The 17,680-nt window shown below is 46.9% G+C and overlaps 1 protein-coding gene across 4 annotated transcripts in view; it reads right to left on the bottom strand.

Moving 5' to 3' along the window:
* Abcc12 (ATP-binding cassette, sub-family C (CFTR/MRP), member 12) overlaps window positions 1-17,680 on the bottom strand; it is a 71,866-nt gene that overhangs the window by 44,508 nt on the left and 9,678 nt on the right. For 3 of the 4 annotated variants that reach the window (XM_005401403.1, XM_005401406.1, XM_005401404.1), the window contains exons 2-8: window positions 12,900-13,068; window positions 9,904-10,059; window positions 7,484-7,631; window positions 6,962-7,195; window positions 5,626-5,799; window positions 4,564-4,711; window positions 1,512-1,660 (exon numbers count right to left, since the gene is read on the bottom strand). In XM_005401403.1, coding sequence (XP_005401460.1) covers window positions 1,512-1,660; window positions 4,564-4,711; window positions 5,626-5,799; window positions 6,962-7,195; window positions 7,484-7,631; window positions 9,904-10,059; window positions 12,900-13,018 — 1,128 coding nt within the window. In that variant the 5' untranslated portion in view covers window positions 13,019-13,068. Of the gene's footprint in view, window positions 1-1,511; window positions 1,661-4,563; window positions 4,712-5,625; window positions 5,800-6,961; window positions 7,196-7,483; window positions 7,632-9,903; window positions 10,060-12,899; window positions 13,091-17,680 lie in introns of all 4 variants that reach the window. The other variant, XM_005401405.2, reaches the window with a different exon arrangement.

Here is a 17,680-nt window from a genome sequence, read left to right as displayed (position 1 = left end):
GAGGGTGGTGAAGGATGCTCCCACCACCTCCAGTCCTAGGTACATCCCTAAAGGGAACCCCACCCTCTCAGGCCCCCAGCACCACCTTGGCTTGAGAAGCCTGGGCTTTGATTGCAGGAGCAGCTGGGCTGCCTCGTGTGACCAAGCACCTTGGGGCTGACTCCCACGGATGCAGCCCCAGCAGAGGGAGGACCTGTAAGAACTTCTGAATCCACAGGCATACAGGCTGTGCACTGAGAGAATTTGGTTTGGGTCTAGATTTTTTCTAAACATCATGTTAGAAAATGTCAACTACATGTACTTAATTTGGTTTCAAATTAATCTGCTGGATGTGTTGCTGCTGGAGGCAAAAAAGCATGTTTTTGTTTGAGGTCAGAGAAAGCAGTCATAATAATTGGGCAGTGTCCCATTCAGGCTTCTGTATATTATTGCCATTCATTCTGGGTTTGAGCTCACAGCCAGATTCAAAGCATTAGAGTAGTGGTAACAGTAAAGTGGACAAGAGGTACTATCTGCTGAGGAACCTGAAAAAATAAACAGGCATGAGCACGCAAATGCACACAGAGCATAAGAATGGAACTGACATGCCATAGAGCCAGGCGCAGGAAGAGCATCCTGACTCCTCATACATGACCCCTCCTCTCCCCTTGCACTCCCTGATTTAAGATACAATTTTTCTTCTGTGAGACTGGCAATGTCTTCTAACTTCCTTCTCTTTCATCCTTCCTTTGTTAACTGTCCTTCGACTACCTGTCCTTGCGACACTGAGTTTGAAATCTTAGCTTTTTTTTTTTCTTTGTGTAAGCCAGGGGCCATTTCCCCTCTAGCTCAGCATTTCTTTACCGTTGAATACTCAGGTTCCAAGTAAAGACGATACACACCTCACATTCCTCACAATTCCCCCTTTGAGGCTCACAACCGGCTGAGACCCATGCTAACAAGAACGGGGGATTCCAAACGCTCCACAGGAAGCAGAGCGTCCCGTGCTCACAACTCTGCTGGTAGGGGCTGCTCTCATCCTGCTTACAGGTAACAAAACCAAGGCTACAGTCACTCCCTGACTTACCCTGTGTCAAACTAGGAGGTCGGAGAGTCAGGATTTGAACAGGGCAGACCTGGCTGCTGAGGGGCTCTGGACCCCAACACCACTACTGTCCCAACACTTCCAACTCTTCCCAGCAAGAGAACATTTTCCCAGCTTTCCTTTCTCTAGTGCACAGCCTGTGAGGAAAGCAGTCAGGTGCTCTTTCGCTTTCCAGTTTTTTCCCCAGTGTGAAATTCTGTTTCAGTATTAACCACAACCCTCCTCTGCCATGGACAGGGGAAGGGCTATTGTCAGGTTCTCCTGGGCTGCTTGCCAGCCTCAGTACTTGTTGGAAAGTTGGGGTTGAAGTCTGGCCCCGTTTGGCTTCCTGGTACTGGGTGTTCTGATGCTGTAGTTGAAGCCCCTGTCTATCTAGGTCATTCTGGTAACGGGTACAAAGGAGCCCAGAGCTGGAGCTGGTCCTTACCACAGAGGCGCTGAGCTTGCGCCTCAGGAGGATGTGGCAGGTGAATGTCAACACGATGGCTATGGTAGACACAATGGGAGCCAGCGCCGAGCTCGCACTTTGAATATATCCAGCTTTTTCCAGCAACTTCCTCTCCTTCTTTCTTATATCTGTGAAATAGGAAACAGTCCAAGGTGGTCTTATTTTGCATGTCAATCACCAGCCCTAAGAAATGTATTGCTCTGCTCCTCCCAGTGAGGGTCAACAGTTCCTGTGGCAAAGTTTAAAAGGAGAGAACACCAGAAGCCTCAGGGGCAAACCCAGCATGGACAAGGAGTGCAGCACGTATCAGCTGTCAGGACAGGACGGCCCCCAAAGTCCCTTCCAGTCCTGGTGCTCAGCCTGCCAAGAGTCGTGGACTTAGAGCCCTACAGGGCCTGGGCCAGGATTGTAAATGACAGAAGGGAGCAGAGGATGACACCAGAGGGAGGTGTGGAAGGTGACGGAGTGCTCAGTCAGACCTCAGTGAAGGGCAGCTGCTTCTTGAGCCAGGGAGCCTCATCTACCAGATCGCAATTGTTCTGAGGTCTGAGATCCAGGCTTTTGTGAGCTCTTTGCTTTTAAATGCTGGAGACCAATTAAAGAATGTTTGTAATTAGGGCCCTGCCCAGTGTCCCAAGAACAACCACAATAGCTCAAGCTCATCTCTCTCTTTCCTAAGCCTGTAAGCTACCCAGGCAGGACTCTGCCCAACCCAACTTAAATTGAAGCCTCCCTCCCCTGGTTACCGGTCTCAATCCCGCCTCCAGAGGCATCTGCACAACACTTCCAGGACAACACTGTTTGCCCTGGGTGCCCCCTGGATGTGGGTCCTCCCCTGATACTGCACAGTGCAGCTACAGGCCCTGTCACAAGGGTGACCAGGGAGGAATGCCCCTTAACAAGGTAAGCATTTGCCATAAGAGACCGAAGCAGAATCACAACCTGTTTCTTCTGCTATCCATGTGATCTGCACCCCAGAACACCCAGGGACCTTTTCCCTACGCACCCCTACAAATCCACCTGTGGCCCTTGCTCCTACCTGGGGGGTTTCCCTAGCACTCTGGGCACCCGTCTATAAGGCCTACCTGAAGGCCGCCAGCTCCGCCAGGGAGTCTTTCCCCAAGAACTCCATGCAGCTCCTCTCATTTCTTCTTGTGGCACTTTCCACATCTAGCTTTTTGTCATAATTAAGCCACATGCTCAAGCACTCGACACCTTTTGACTTGATGTCTACTCTATGGCAAGTGTGGGTGCTTGGTGATAGTGGGTATAGGAGTAAACAAGCTCAGCCCTCTTCCAGTGGGGAAGACAGACAACAAAGACATAAATAACTAAATCACAGGATTCCACATTGTGCTGGGTGAGCTAATAGAAACAACCAGGGGGAGCGGCGAAGAGGCACTGGTGGGTGTGGACGTGTTTGAGACTAGCACAGAAGGCCGCTGTGAATCAACGACTTGGAGAGCAGTCTGCAATCCAGGCACGGGCTGGGGATATAGCTCAGAGACAGGGCACCTGCCTGGCAAGTGCAAGGTCATGGGTTTGATTCCCAGCAACACACACACACACATACACACATACACACAAAGAATTAAGCTATGCAATCCAGGCAAAACCACTGTGACATCTAGCAGAAAAGCATCCAGGCCGAGGAAAGAGCAAGTGTAAATACCCCGAGGCATAAAGGCCAGGACAGGAAGTTCTCCTGGCTTGAAGGCTGTTATCAAAGATCAGGGTGAATACTGATGAGATCAGAGAGGTTACCAGGGGTCAGGCCATGTTGGACCTAATAGGGTATATAAAGGAATTTGGAGTTTACTCAGAAGACCTACATTTCAGTAAGTAAGAAGAAACTGCTAAGGAATTTCCAACAGGACCTAAGTGACATTTTAAAAGGCCACCCTGGTGCACAGTGGATTTCATGGGAAAGGGAAGGGCAGAGGGACATCTAAATGGTCTTGCCACAGCCCCTAAGAGGAGACTGGCTTGGATCGGTGAGGTGATGGATGGAGAGAAGCAGATGGTTCCGCGTATATTCTGGAGCTTAGAGCCAACAAATGTGGGGCTATTTTGGAGCTTGGTTTTCTCATCCTCCCTTAATCTCAAAAGAATAAACCCCTTTCCTGATGATTTGCATGGTTTTGCACTTAGTAGGAAATAGATATATATTTATTGAGTTAAATGACTTGAATTAAATTGAGTTGGTTTGAATTAAGTCAAATGGAGTCAGATTTAATCAAATCAGGTTAAATGGTATTGAAGCAAGTTCAGAGAATGAGGAAGTATTTCTGCATCCTCAGAGCCTGCGAGGGTCCTAGAGCTTCGGGTGTTCCTGCTGGGGCACTTCCTTCAGCAAGCTCAGAAGCAGATTTTCTGAAGTCACTCCCTGAAGTGGGGCACAGCTTTAGCCCCAATTACACACTGGTGCAAAACTGTAATGGTAGATCCAGAGAGTCGGTTACAACAGTGACTCAGATCATTAATCAGCCAACCACCTGAGTCCGTGTCAGCAGTTATGCAAATGTCCTTGCAATTAAGATTTGCATTTATATTTGAAAGTGTTTTAATATCTTTTTAGAAAGAAAACTACATACACATCCTCATATCTGTTCAGAGTATGTGAAGTCAGTGAGCCATTCAAATAAGGAAGCTGCCACAGGCAAGGTGAAGATACGTGTATGTGTGTGAGTGCGTATCTTCTAAATCAAGAAAATAGCTTAAGACAGCTCCTTTACTGTCTGCAATGTGTTAGTGGATTATTTTTGTAAACAGTAACTAACTGGTCAGTACCAGGATCCTTGTGCCCCAGTAAAAGCAAAACCATATGTCACTCACCCTTGAGTTCATCAGAACAGATGTCAGAGTCTGTTATAAAATCTCCATAATCCTCAGAAAAATCCTTTGACCTGCACAGCGGCTCAAGGGTTCCCCTCAACTCTCTTCTGTTATGCTGGCCCTGGAAACCTTAAGAACCCTTCAGAAAGGCACATTCTACAATATAAGTAGTTCCCTAGGCAGCTTCTCATCCTACCTTGAATGGTGTTTGTGAAAGATTTCTCCCAGGCGTACATTTTAATCAGCTTGATGCAGGTCAGAAACTCATTCATTGTCTGAACACGCTTGTCTGTCACCGAAATTGCTGATCTTCGGAAAGCGGAATTGCGCTTTGCCATAAACATCTGGAATCAAGGTACAAACACGGGGTTCAGGGAGAGTTGCTGAGTTGCAGTTTGCCTAAAAGTCCAAGGATTGGAGTACAAGTGCCAGGAACAGTTCTAAGAGAAACTGCTGTCTTTTCCTTGAGTAGCAGCCATTGGCATGGCCTAGGGGAACCACTGGGGGGTGCTTATGGTGATGCAATGTTACGGCTGTATCTGGACGCCTCACAAAGCCTCATGTGCTGCAAGCTGGGGCTTTTCAGAGGTGGCTGGATCTAGAGTATGTGATGCTGGGATTAAGTGTGCGATGCTGGGATCAAGGGTGTGTGATTACTAAATTAGTCCACCAATTGGTTTGGCATAGTTCTGGAATGGAAATTGGGAAGGTGCAAGGTGGGTGTGAGTGCTATCCACCCTAAGGATGTGTAGCCTGGGTAAAATACAAGGAACAGAAAGAGGGCTGCCAAGGACACTTGCTGCTACCTACTTCATGGTTTGCTGCCTTCTGCCTGTCCTGCTTTGCTATGAACTGTTTCTCCTCTTTGATGCCCCTCTACCATGCCACCCTGCTGTAGAGCTAGCTGATTATGGACTGAAACCTCTACAAACTGCAAGCTAAATAAATCTTTCCTCTTTCAACTTTGGGTATTGGATATTTTGTCTCAGTGATGAGAAAAAGTAACTAAGATATACAGTAATTATGGGGATGCAAGTGGAGTGCTAGAGACTTTGGCAAACTGCAGAGGGGCACCCCATTAGTGAGTGTTTAAATTCAAGCTCTTATAAACCTACACATTTCCTTTGTCAACCTGTCAGCCCAAAACAAGGTGCAGGCTGGAGCTACAGGCCCAGAAATGAGGCCTCTGTCCAGTGAGTAAAACTGTATGGGCTCACAGCACTTGTAAAGCAGTTCCGAGAGCAGAGGCTTGCCTTACCTGGATGGGGATGAATATGACATACACAGATATTCCAATGAGAGCTGTGGACCCCAGAATGAAAAAGGCATACACAGCACAAACGACCATTAGGATAGGGATGGTGGCTGGCAAGGGACAAAACAAGGCAGCTTCAAACAAGGAATAGCTATCACTTGACAGTATGTTGAGCACCTGGAAAGAAAGCACATGGGTTCTGGTTGGGAAGGGTTTCTCCTCAACTGAAGGCTTTGCAAATGAACTGGGGAGTCACCCAAAGGACTAGCTTGATGAGTTTGCTCATAGTGATATGACTTTGGAAAGGTCAGTCTTTTAGGACTGAGAATCCAGAGGATGAAAGGCTTCTAGAGTAAGTTTACTAGCTGTCACATGCTGGACAGACCACTGCTGCCTACTGTAAATCGATTTGCCCCTCCTTTCTAACACAACTCTTTTTATTCAGGGCAGCAATGTGCCCAGCTAAAAGTCAACATCTTCCCTGCCACAGTGTGAAATGGGCCATTGGGGTGAATTCGTAAGGAAGCCAACACACCTTGGCAGGCACATCCTTCTGCCTTTCTCTCCCTCCTCCTGCCTGCTATCTGAAACATGGTTGGGATGGCTGGATCTCTAACATCCATCCCTAGCCACCTTGAGATCCATATTGTAGGACAGGGATGAAGAAACCATCTCAGCCCCAGGTTGCACTCTTACAGGCTCCTTTGACATTGAGTGAAATAAATTCATTCTGTGTTACCCACTGATGTTTGAGGTTTTCTATTTTGGGGGTCCTATGTGGAATCTAATTGTAATTGATATGGGATGCTCTGAACATCCTGAAAAAGCAACTGTAAGAGAGAAGCGAGTTTTTCTTAATGCACACCACCTGGGGTTCCCTTGATTAGGGAAATTTTCTTGAATAAGCATCAAGGATTTTATTGCTAAGGACTAAGGGCTTAAGAAAATGTCAACTCAGAGGTACAGCGGGCATGGTTTTTTATTATGACTTAAGCAGCCCAAATGCTACACAGTTGGGATTACTGGCTCCCCCAACCAATGCATCTTATTAAATACCCACAGTGTACTCTGCACTGCCTCAGTTTCCTCCTTGACAATCTAAAGGACAGATTGAAGCCACTACCGAGCCCCATTCCAGCTTTCCCAAATTGTCCCGCTCCGGTGGAGCTGACCTTTCTCTGAATTCATCCCCGATTTTTGGTCCCTACCGTCTCACTCAGCAGGAAGTGGGATATCCGGGGAAGGACATGAGGTAGGCGCCCCTGTCGGAAGCACACCTCACACATACTCCAGCACCTCAGCATCAATTTTCTAAAGTGAGACTTCTGGACCAGATTACCTCACCAACTGAAATGTGTGTCAGTGTCTTGAAGGCCACCAGGCTTTCAAAAACCAGGGTGGAGAGAGCCACTTTCAACCGGATCGCCGTGCGGTAGTTGATGGCCCAGGCCAGGGCCCAAAAGAGGACTTTGGTGAACTCGGTGGCAAAGAGGGCTATGCACAGGCTGATGCCAACCCAGAATTTCCCGGAAGTGTTCTCGGTGTGCTGGAGAATTTGATGAATGAGAACCGTCTGTAAAACAGTGCATTTGAGAGAGGTGAGGGCCACTGGGGGGTGGAGGGTGGCGGGGGAGGTCTCGGATAATGTCAGCAAGCTGACTTTATGAGGCAAACTTTTTAATTAATTTCAGCACTTGCTGCTGTGCTTGACAAAGATTCACTTTATGAAAATTCACCCCCAAGGAACACAAAGATAATGACAATGTACTAAACCCACCAGCTCATAGAGAGAGTAACTGATGACAACTTTGCCCAGCTGGGGACCTGGAAGACAAGAGAGAGGAGGGGCCACCCCGCTCACCGGCCCTAAGGCTGCCATGATTATGCACAGGATGTTGGCCACAATGTCCATCAAAACCCGCGTCCTCTGGAATTTCCAAACTACTTGGCCCAGGGAGGCCTTCTCAGGACCCACCCTTTCCACCTCTTCATCCCAAAGGATTCGAAACCTGTAATGAAAAGGGGAAGATGACACAGGATTGACATCTCTACTTGCTGTTTCAAGCTGTGCACATGTCAAAAACCCCTGCAGAGGCTCAGTGCATCCTCATCCGGGTCACTGGTGCCATCAGACTGGCAGCATTTGTTCTTTCTTTTTCTGGGCAGGTAGAACCCTGGAGGGGCAGGCAGCGATGCCCAGACCCAAGCTGGGATGAACATCTGGCCCTCAGCCCCTTTCCAGGCCTTTGTTTCCTAGCCTTCTGACCACACCACCAGCTCTGATAAGAACACAAGGCTAACTGAGAAGTCCAGAGGAAATTCTTCTTCAAGGCCAAGGAAACTGTCAGCGTCCAAGATTCACAAGAAGGCTGGTGTGACAGGGTGCTCTGTGAGGTGAGGGGCCCACAAGGTGCTCCAGGCTAGACCAGGCCAAGCCAATCTCAGGGCCTCAAACACCTCAGGAAGGAGTTTGGAGTGCAATCCAACTGCAGGGGAAGCCTGTGCAGGCTTTTAATTAAAGCACTGTGCATCTCTGACAGATCACTTGGCTGCTATGACTGTAATGGATTGGAGGAACAAAGGCAAAAGCAAGGGACGCCAATAGGGGGTGGTCAGCCTGCAGGTGAGAGGCAGAAGCAGCATAGCAGAGGGGGCAGTAGATTCAAGGAAAGCTGGACAGGGACAGACAAGAGTACTCGCCAGTGAATTAGATGTGGAAGACAGGAGACAGGATCAGGACAATCCCAACTTCTTGGCTTTTCAGGAATGGAAAAAGGGTCCAGGGAGAATCTTATCAAGTCAGAGCCAAAGACCAATACCTCAGCTTTAACCATTTGCTTAGCATGTGCGAGGCCTGGGATCGATCCCAAGCATTGTGTGTGTGTGTGTGTGTGTGTGTGTGTGTGTGTGTGTGTGGCATTAAGCATCTGTGAAGTGTCCAAATGCAGCTGTCCAGCCTGGTGCAGGACATGTGGACTCTACAGCTGGAAGAGGGGCCAGGGCTGGAGAGGCACACGGCATTGCAGAGCCAGCCTGTGTTTGGAGTGGATGAGATCCCCTAGGGGCAGAGCAGAGCCTGGGGGAGAAGCAGATCTAAGAGATGTCATGTCGAGGGAAGGAAGCAATAAAAATGGATGAAGAATTCTGGATGAAGAATTCTGGACAAAGAGGAAAAGGGAAATTCAATATTCCATGGGTGCTGGGGGCCCCTTTCCCTCACTGCTCCCTGATAGCTTTCTCTAGACTACAGATGTCGACTGAGACTTCCTCTGGACACAGGGGAAGAAAAGCACAATTCTACAAGCAACTGCAAGGCTATAGCTGGTTCTTTCAGCCCTGTAAGTAAATAGTTTGGGCAGTGCATTGTATTGTACCTTACCCCCTGTGACCAAAGATAGGTGACTTCCAGGAGAAACAAGCTTCCACCTGAGTATGACCTTATAGATCACCAGAACCACAGCATTCGATGCAGCCATTAGAAGGAACAAATTAATGTCCTTGCACAGACACAGATAGGTCTTTATAAACTTTCAGCCAACAAGAGCAAGGTGATCAGTGACTATATAGTGTGCTTCGCTTTTTCTCTTTAAACCTGAAAAGCATAATTTGTGAGTGGGGAGGAAGAAGGCGTGGAATTGCTCTGTAGAAGATGGTAGCACTGGGTCTGTTTAATCCATGCATAAAAATGATGGACAGCCCCATGTCAACATTTTAGCAATGTTTAGCCTCTAGGGAGGAGAGTAAGTGTATGGTAGAGATACTGCCACTGCTTAAATTCTGTTTCTTTAGCATTTTTATAATGAATGTGAATCTGGTTGGACCAATGGCATTTATTTTTACAAGTCAAAATGGCAAATGTGAGCAGATTCATTTGGTTCAACCTATGTACTCTTTGCACCACCAAGGTCTGAGAACAAAGTAGTGCAGCAAACCCAATGCAGAGAGCAGCATGCAGCAGCTCAGCTGGGTGTTGACCAGCAGAGTGCAGACTGCCTTTCCAGCCACCTCTGTCCTGAAAAACTATTCCCACAAACCCACCAAGTAGCCCAGAGCCTCTAACCAGCCCTCCCCACACCAGCTCTGCCCAGGTGTTTTCTCCCTGGGGACTGCACCATGACACACAGGCAGGCCAGCCCTTCTCAGAGAGCAGCCCTAAGAAGGGTCACCATCACCCATGGGTCCCCATTCCTACACAAGGGACAGAGAAGCACATGACAGGGCTCATAGGACCCTTCTCTAGGGTGAGCTCTCTCCCCAGGGGACCCAGGCGAATGCTGGTACCTTTTGGCGTTGGTGTCAGAGGAGTCATAGGGAGACATCGGGGGCAGGCTGTCCCCAGTCAGTGTGTTCCTGTAGCCCTTGACCATCACCGGTGTGAGCCAGGAGAAGGTGGCAAAGGAGAGCAGCCCTGCGTCATCCACTGGGTTGGGCGCCATCCTGCAGACACGTGAAATGTGCAGTGTGCCTGGGTCACCAGCGGTCATTGCTCTGACCTCCTGGCCTGCACTTGTAACCACATTCCTTAGCCCTTGAGCAGCCATGTGCTGGGACCAGCTTACACCAGCTCATGAGAGCCACTGTCATGTTTTTCAGGAGTTTTTTAAGTTAGGCCTTCAACTCAGCCAATGTTCAAAATTCAGCTACATAAATTGAAAGAAATGATCTTAAAGACAAAGTAATCATAGTCAGAACTTGTTACTTCATAATTTTTTTTTCTTCCCGGTACCAGGGATTGAACTCATGACCTTGCGCTTGCCGGGAAGGGGCTGTGCCACTGAGCTAAATCCCCAGCCCCTGACTTCATAATTATTTTACTATTATCTGTTCCCTTGAAGTTATTTACATCCATCTATCATCTGTCTGGCATAAATACCTTAACTGGTGAGCTCTCTTCCTGACTTGGCATTCAGTGAGATCATATTGTGGCTTGAAATTATGGTTGTGTATTTACATCACACAGTTGATAAATGCTACAAACCAGTGGGTTTTTTCCAATCATCCAATTATTGACTACCAATGTTTGGCTGTCTCATGGGAAGGAGGGCACCTGCTGCTCTGGTGGAAAATCAGAGGGGCCAAGTATATGTCTCTTTCTCTCCAGAGGTGGAGGAAGGGCCAGAGCAGGATGTGCTACAGCTAAGTTAGCATGCCAAGAGCACAAGAGCCAGTGGTGAATTCGTGGTGTGTTCTGAGGCTGCATGGGTTGGTAATATAGCAGCTATCTAGTAAAGGAGAAGATACAGAAGGCAAATGGGAGGAGGAAAAGAAGAAGGGAAGAAGAAAAGGAAGGGAGCAGGAGAAGGAGGAGGAGGAAGAAAAGAAGAAAGAAGAAGATGCTGAAGGGAAGAGATAGAAGAGGAGAAGGAAGGGGGGAAAAAGGAAGAGGAAAGAAGGAAAAGGAAATGAAGAAGAAAGCACCATGTTTTGTCTTTGAAGAATGAACCTGAGCCAGAATAAATGTCAGAGACAGAGTATCATCTACTAGTCCCTGAGCATTATTGAATACCACAAGCGAAAACTTCACATGTGTGGCAGACGCTGGAAGCGTGTCCTCTCTGCTGTGGAAGACAGTTGCACGCAAGCTCTTGTGGCAATGTCCCCTGCAAACATACGCTGTGTCATGTCTTACCAACTGTTCCACAGCTTTCTCAGGAGCCTGAGTGCAGCCCGCAATTTCAGGGGTTCAGGGAAACCCCCACCCAGCAGGGCACGAGAGCCATGGACAAAACCTGGACACTTCTTGGGAGGACCTGGCAGAGTCCAGTCCCCCTTCCCACAGCAGCCATGCTGTCTTCCTCTCCCCCTGCCTCATGCTCCTTAAATCCCCTCCCCATCCCACTTCCTGGGATCACCTTCCAAATGAGCTGTCTGCATCCAAGTTCTTGGCTGAGACTGAGACTTTGAGAGAACCCAAGCTAAGGTAGGATTAATGAGGTACCATGCGGCCAGAACATAACAAAAGTTCCTCACAGAAGACCCTCGTGATAAAGTCCTGCATTACCTGTGTGATGCTCACAGCAGCTCAGAGAGGTAGAGAGTACGTCTGATTATGACCCTGTCTCATAGCCAGAAACATTGAGTATTTGCCCAAGACCTCACAGCTTGGAAGTGGTGAAACACAAATTCAGACTTGCTGGCTCCACCATCACCCCACATTGCCTGTCCACAGAGCAGTTATAAACTGGGCTAAAGCAGTGGGTAGTTAGAGCTCCCTTGCAGCAAAGGATAGCCACAGGCCATAGCCTCGCCTTCCAACCTTCACGTCTCATTTTAGAGAGCCTCATGTGTGTATCTTTGGCCCATAGGTGCTGGGAGAAGACAGTGCAGTGTCAAGTCTCCATAGAGATCCACTAAGCCCACTGGTGCTCAGAGAACATGCCGTGGGTTCCTCCTAACATTGTGTTAAATTATATACTGCAATGTTGAACATGTGAGCTTGAACAGCAGGCTGCCTGAGTTCCTATCCTGGCGTTCAAAGACAACTGTGCTCACTCCCCCACCTGCAGCCCAGACCCTTGGAATGTGCTCTTACATCTCCTTCCATCAAGATGCACAGTCTATTCCCCACCCCTGATCTGGCTACTTCAACCCGCTTTGGCCAGCAGGACACCGGTAGTGGACGTGTTCCTGCTATGAACCTGTGTCTCTGGAAGCCCTGCATGCTTCTCCCCACTCTCCTGGAAGCCCATCTGTGGCCAAGTCAACCGGGACTGCTGGACACTGAGTGGCCATGTGGTCCAGGTGTCCCCATTGCCCCAGTCAACAGCCAGCCAACCCAAAGACACAGCCCCCTTGCTGAGCAGCAGATGAGCAAGTAACCCTGGTCAAGGTCAGGTGAACTCTCAATGGTCTCAGCCCATGTTACTCTATTTATGGGTCCCCATATAAATGTAAGCTAAATAAGTAGCAATTATTTTAAGCCACTAATGTTCAATGCCATTTGTTAAAGAGTAAAGACAACCTGATGAATTTTAAGCATGCTCCATAACCTCCTGGTGCCTCAGTTTCCTCTCCTATCAGATAAAAATAATGGTGCCCTCAGTGTGGTTATAAAGCACTTGGATGGACCCTGACCCATTAGCTATTGTCGCCCTCTCTGAAGGATAGGAAGAGGCAAAAAGTGGGTGGTGGATAAGTGAGTGGTATGGAACAGTGGATAAACAAATGGAGCAAACACAGAGCAACTGATGGGGAGCAGAGGAAGTGCCTACTTTCTTCCCTGGAAATTATTCCTGTAAATCCTAGCCTGGCCTCCTTCAGTCTGGCTTCTGACTTACCTTGCGTAGGGTCGCACTGGGATCATGGTTTTGAGGCTGGGGTCATATTTCTCTGAAAAGGACCTCCGCTGACCTCGCCGGTCCAGGTCCGAGATAAGGTAAGGGCCTTCACCCACCATCCTGATGGCACTCTGGAGCCCTGGGCTCTTAGCTGAGGACGGCTTTCACTCTGCAGCAGATGGAGATGCTCACTGAGACATGAAGACATCGCGAGTGGAATTGGGCAGCACCACCCCAATCTATGCCCTTGCTTTGACCACCTCCCACCAGGTCTCCCCAGTGAGCCATCTAGATTAGTAGGAAGTGTGGCCAACACATCACTAACTCCATTCTGAAACCTACTTTCTGGTAAGAACACGCTGTTCCTCTTCATCTCTTGCTCTGGGTTGGCTGGGAGCAGAACAACCCACTGTGCGTTTTCTATTGGTAGTCAGCCCATGGCCAAGGCTGAGTCCCAGTCTGGCAAGGGAGTCCCAAGAAAATCTGAGTGGTCTCTTAGTGTGATGCACAGTGCAATTTGTCACACACATGTCCTTTATTCCCTCAGATTCCCTCCAGGAATCTGTGCATCTGTATCTGCTCTACCCCTTTACTCTGTGGTCAGAGGCCTTTAACAAAGCCACCTCTCAGGACTGGACACACCCAGACAGGCCCAATTCTCCCCACTTCTGTGACCACTACCCTCATTGGAAACCAGCAACCCAAAGGGAGAGAACATTTTTAAGTGTATTCATCCAGTTCACAAACCAACCGCCTCATTCTCCAGTCTCCTAAACACATGGCTCTTCTTCTTTTCCCACACTGGGTTTGCTGGGAACCAAAAGACCTACTGAGGATGATCACAGAGAGTGATATCTTCTTAGTTCTTGTTCTGCTCTCTCCCTCAGATTTCCTGACATCTCTTTCCCTATAACCTATAAATAAATTTTCCTTTTTTACCTAACCTATGTTGAATTGTTTTCTGTCACTTGCAGTCAGAAGCCATATTGTTCCAGTATGTATTATTAGGCTGTATATAGACAGGGTTTACATTCTAGAGTTCCCTCCGGAAGTTCTCAATGTAAGAAGCACATAAACTGGACATCTGGGGAAATGGTGAAGTGGTAAGCAACAGCTCAGCCTCTCCAAGATGTGGAATCCAGACACTAAAAAATAAAAATTTGGGGAACTGGAAGGAAACAAAAGAGTGATATAGATGCCCAGGAGGGATCAGACAGGAAAATTAAAACTTACACAGAAATTAAAGAGACAGAACCCAACATGGACAAGAGGGCAATCTGCACTTTCTCCCCAGCTCCCAGCTTGTGACTTGTGAGGAAAGAAGACGGAATCCACAGAGACAAAGTGAAAGCAAGGACTCCACGGGGCTGCAGGGAGAAACACAGTTGTGGGACAGACCAAGGATACTGTATATTGCAGCAGCTCGTGAGTAACCCCAGTCCAAGCCCCCACCATCACCCCTGGAGAGATGGTCAGACATTGTCTGGGAGGGGTCAACTGAACCTAGGGGTCAGAGCAGCAGTGGGTTGGCTTCATTTCAGGGCTTCCAGTGTTACACTCCCACAGTGACTGGGTGAGGGACAGTCACGGGAGACAGCTGTGGTCTGGGAGCTGTGATCAGGCTGGAAGAGACCTCCTGAGGAGTATGAGCTAAAAGACACAGGCCCCACCCGTGGCCTGACACCAGGCTCAACCTGAACTGTTCTGCATTCGAAAGTTGCAGAATTGGCACCCTCACCTAATCTTACCTCCTGCCGGTGCCTGCACCCAATCAGCATGAGATATAGCTGTCACATTTAGTACATATTAGCTGTAAGTCAGTACCTTGGTTGTCTTAATATTTATATCATAATTGCAGTTTCTTCTCTAGGATTAAGGGTGCTACATGACTGGTTTTTATGGTAGGTTAATATAGTAAGTCCTTGACTTATGAACAAGTTCCATTCCAAGAGAATGTTCATAAGTTCAATTTGTTCATAAGTCTGGCAAAATAAGTCTTATACACCTTTGACACAAGTACACAATGTAAGCATAGAAAAACCTAATGTGAGGTCTATTCATATCTATGAAATTTTGCAACTTAATGGTCATAAATCGGGGACTTACTGTATCCAGAGTGTCTTGGATAATACTACTGTAACTGATTTGCCTGCTATTAACAGGGTCACATAGTTGCCACTACCTCTGTAAGTGGACACTCAGTTTGCCTTTGTGATGTTAACAATACAAGAGTACATTCCCAGAGAACTTAGCTAGCTATAATGCATCCCTCACCTTCCAAGTTAACCTACATGGTCAGATCTTGGGACTGTGGCAAAGGATTATAGTAAGCCAGGCTCAAAGTGCATCACGGAAAAGCACGTAAACAGGTCTCTACGCTAGCAACAAAGTTTAGATTATGCGCATCCACAAACCTCAACGCAAAACAAAACTAAACAAAAACGTGAAAAGATAAGGCAAACTAACTCCCCCAAAGCAAATTCAGAGGGCACCAAATGGCAGCACAATATAAGCCACCCACCTGAGCTAATTGAAAGGATAACAGAGGTTAGAAAACAGCTCTAAGAGACACAGATTGGCAGAATGGATCAAGAAATAAAATGCAACAATATGCAATGTACAAGAAACACATTGATTCAAAAAGAAACTCACAGATTAAAAAAAAATCAAGTGATGGAAAACAATATTCCATGCAACCAGGACTACAAAAAAGCAGGAGTTGCTGTCCTAATTTTAGAAAAGTGGATTTTGGGGGCTGGGGATAGAGGTCGCTGGCATAAGCGCCTGTCTGGCAAGCGCAAGGTTGTGAGTTCGATCCCCAGTACCACAAAAAAAAAAAAAAAAAAGAAGAAGAAAAGTGGATTTTAAGCTAAGATTGAACAAAAGAGAAAAAGGTCACTACACACTGGCTTAAGGGAATAATTCAACCAGAAGAAGTATCAATTATAAACCTATATGCACCAAATACCTGTAGACCCAATTTCATAAAACACTAACAGACATGAAAAATCAGATAAACACCAAGCAGTAGTAATGGTGGACCTCAATACCCACTATCACAAATGGACAGATCAACTAGATAAAAAAAAATCAACCACATTTAGTACATATTAATCTAGTACAAATATCAAAATTGCACAAAATTATCAAATGAACAGACTTAATAGATATCTGCCAACTGTTCCTTTCAACAAGAACAGAATACACATTCTCTTCAACAGCATGCACGACTATCCAGAAGAGATCACATGCTAGCCCATAAAGCATGTTTAAGTAAATGCAAAAGAATCCTATCCTATGCATGTTACTGTATCATAGTGCAACAAAACTAGAAATTAATGGCAAAAGACATCACAGAAATTATGCAATCACATAGAAATTAAATAATACCCTCTTGAATAGTGAATGGGTCACATATGAAATTAAAGAAGAAATTAGACAATTTTGATAATCAAATGGTAATGCCAGTAAAACATACCAAAACCTATGGGACACAATGAATGCAGTCCTAAGAGGGAAGCATATGGAAGTGAATTCTCACATCAGAAAAACAGAATGAGCACAAATAAATAACCTAATGCTACACCTCAAGGTCCTAGAAAAACAAGGACAATCAAAACCCAAAGCTAGTAAGAGAGAATAAATTATAAGGATGAGAGCAGGAGCTAATGAAATTGAGATGAAAAAAAAAAAAAAAGGAAAGGGAGACTTCTGGAAAGATTGTAGAGTGAGCAGCAGAGAAAGAGCCTCTCCAAGGTTTGGTATTCAGACACTGGAATACTGCAATGTGAGGAAGAGAAGAAAGAGGCTGGGTCCCTGGAACCCAAAGGATCTGAAGCAAGAATTGAAGCCCCTGGGGAGAGTAAAGAGAGAGACTTCAACAAAGAAGAAGGAGGTGGCAGGCAGCACTTTCTCCTTGAGCCTGGACTCACTGTGGGGGAGGGGTAGCTTGAACCCGCAGGCACACCATGACTACTTGTGACCCCAGAGGTCTCCATGGAGAAATGCATCAGTGCAACAGTGCAGTGGATGCAGAGAACTGTAGTAGCTGGTGAGTAATTTGGGTACAGATGTCCCATAGGAGAGGGCAATTGGCTGAGCAATCTTGGAGAGGAGCCAATTGAGCTCAGAACTCAGAGAGCTGTTGGATGGCTCTGTCTAGTGGCTTTCAGTGACAGGGTCAGGCTGCCAAGTTTGGGTTGGCAGGAGATCAAAGAGCCAAGTTCAAACTGGCATGGAGCCAAATTTGAGCCATAAAGAGGCACAAGGAGTGCTATGGGCAGAACAAAGCAGCTTCCAGCATCGCAGCCAGAAACTAACCTGAACTTCACTGGAACTGAAGGTGCAGACTTGCTGGAATTATCCACTACCCCACCATAAATCTATGGCTGGGTTGCTGAGATTAATCAACTTGGATCTGGACTCTGTCTACCCACACTGTCTACCAGTGACAGCAGAGACATGCCTTGAAGTGGGAATTTTTTTTCTCATTTTCTTTCTCATTTTTGTTTTTAGTTTTTGCTTCATTGTTCTTGTTTCCATATGAATGTTAACATGGTTTCTACTTCTGTTATTGTTCTGTTCTGTTCTGTTCTTCTTTTTATTTCATCCTTCTCTCTTGCCCTCCTGCCTTCTTCACCATTTTCCTAAAGTTTGTGTAATCTTCTTTTGTCCTCCAGCCTTCTTTCTAATCCCTTCTTCTCCTTTTCCCTCTCTTTCTCCTTCTTCTTCATTTCCTTCTTCTTCTCCTCCTCTCTTTCTTCTCCTTCTCCTCCCTCTCC

The sequence above is a fragment of the Chinchilla lanigera genome, unplaced genomic scaffold (genome assembly GCF_000276665.1).
Source record: "Chinchilla lanigera isolate Chin_1 unplaced genomic scaffold, ChiLan1.0 scaffold00073, whole genome shotgun sequence".
Lineage (NCBI taxonomy): Eukaryota > Metazoa > Chordata > Mammalia > Rodentia > Chinchillidae > Chinchilla > Chinchilla lanigera.
Note: the sequence above shows the minus strand (reverse complement) of the source record. Positions and strands in the feature narration are given on the sequence as shown.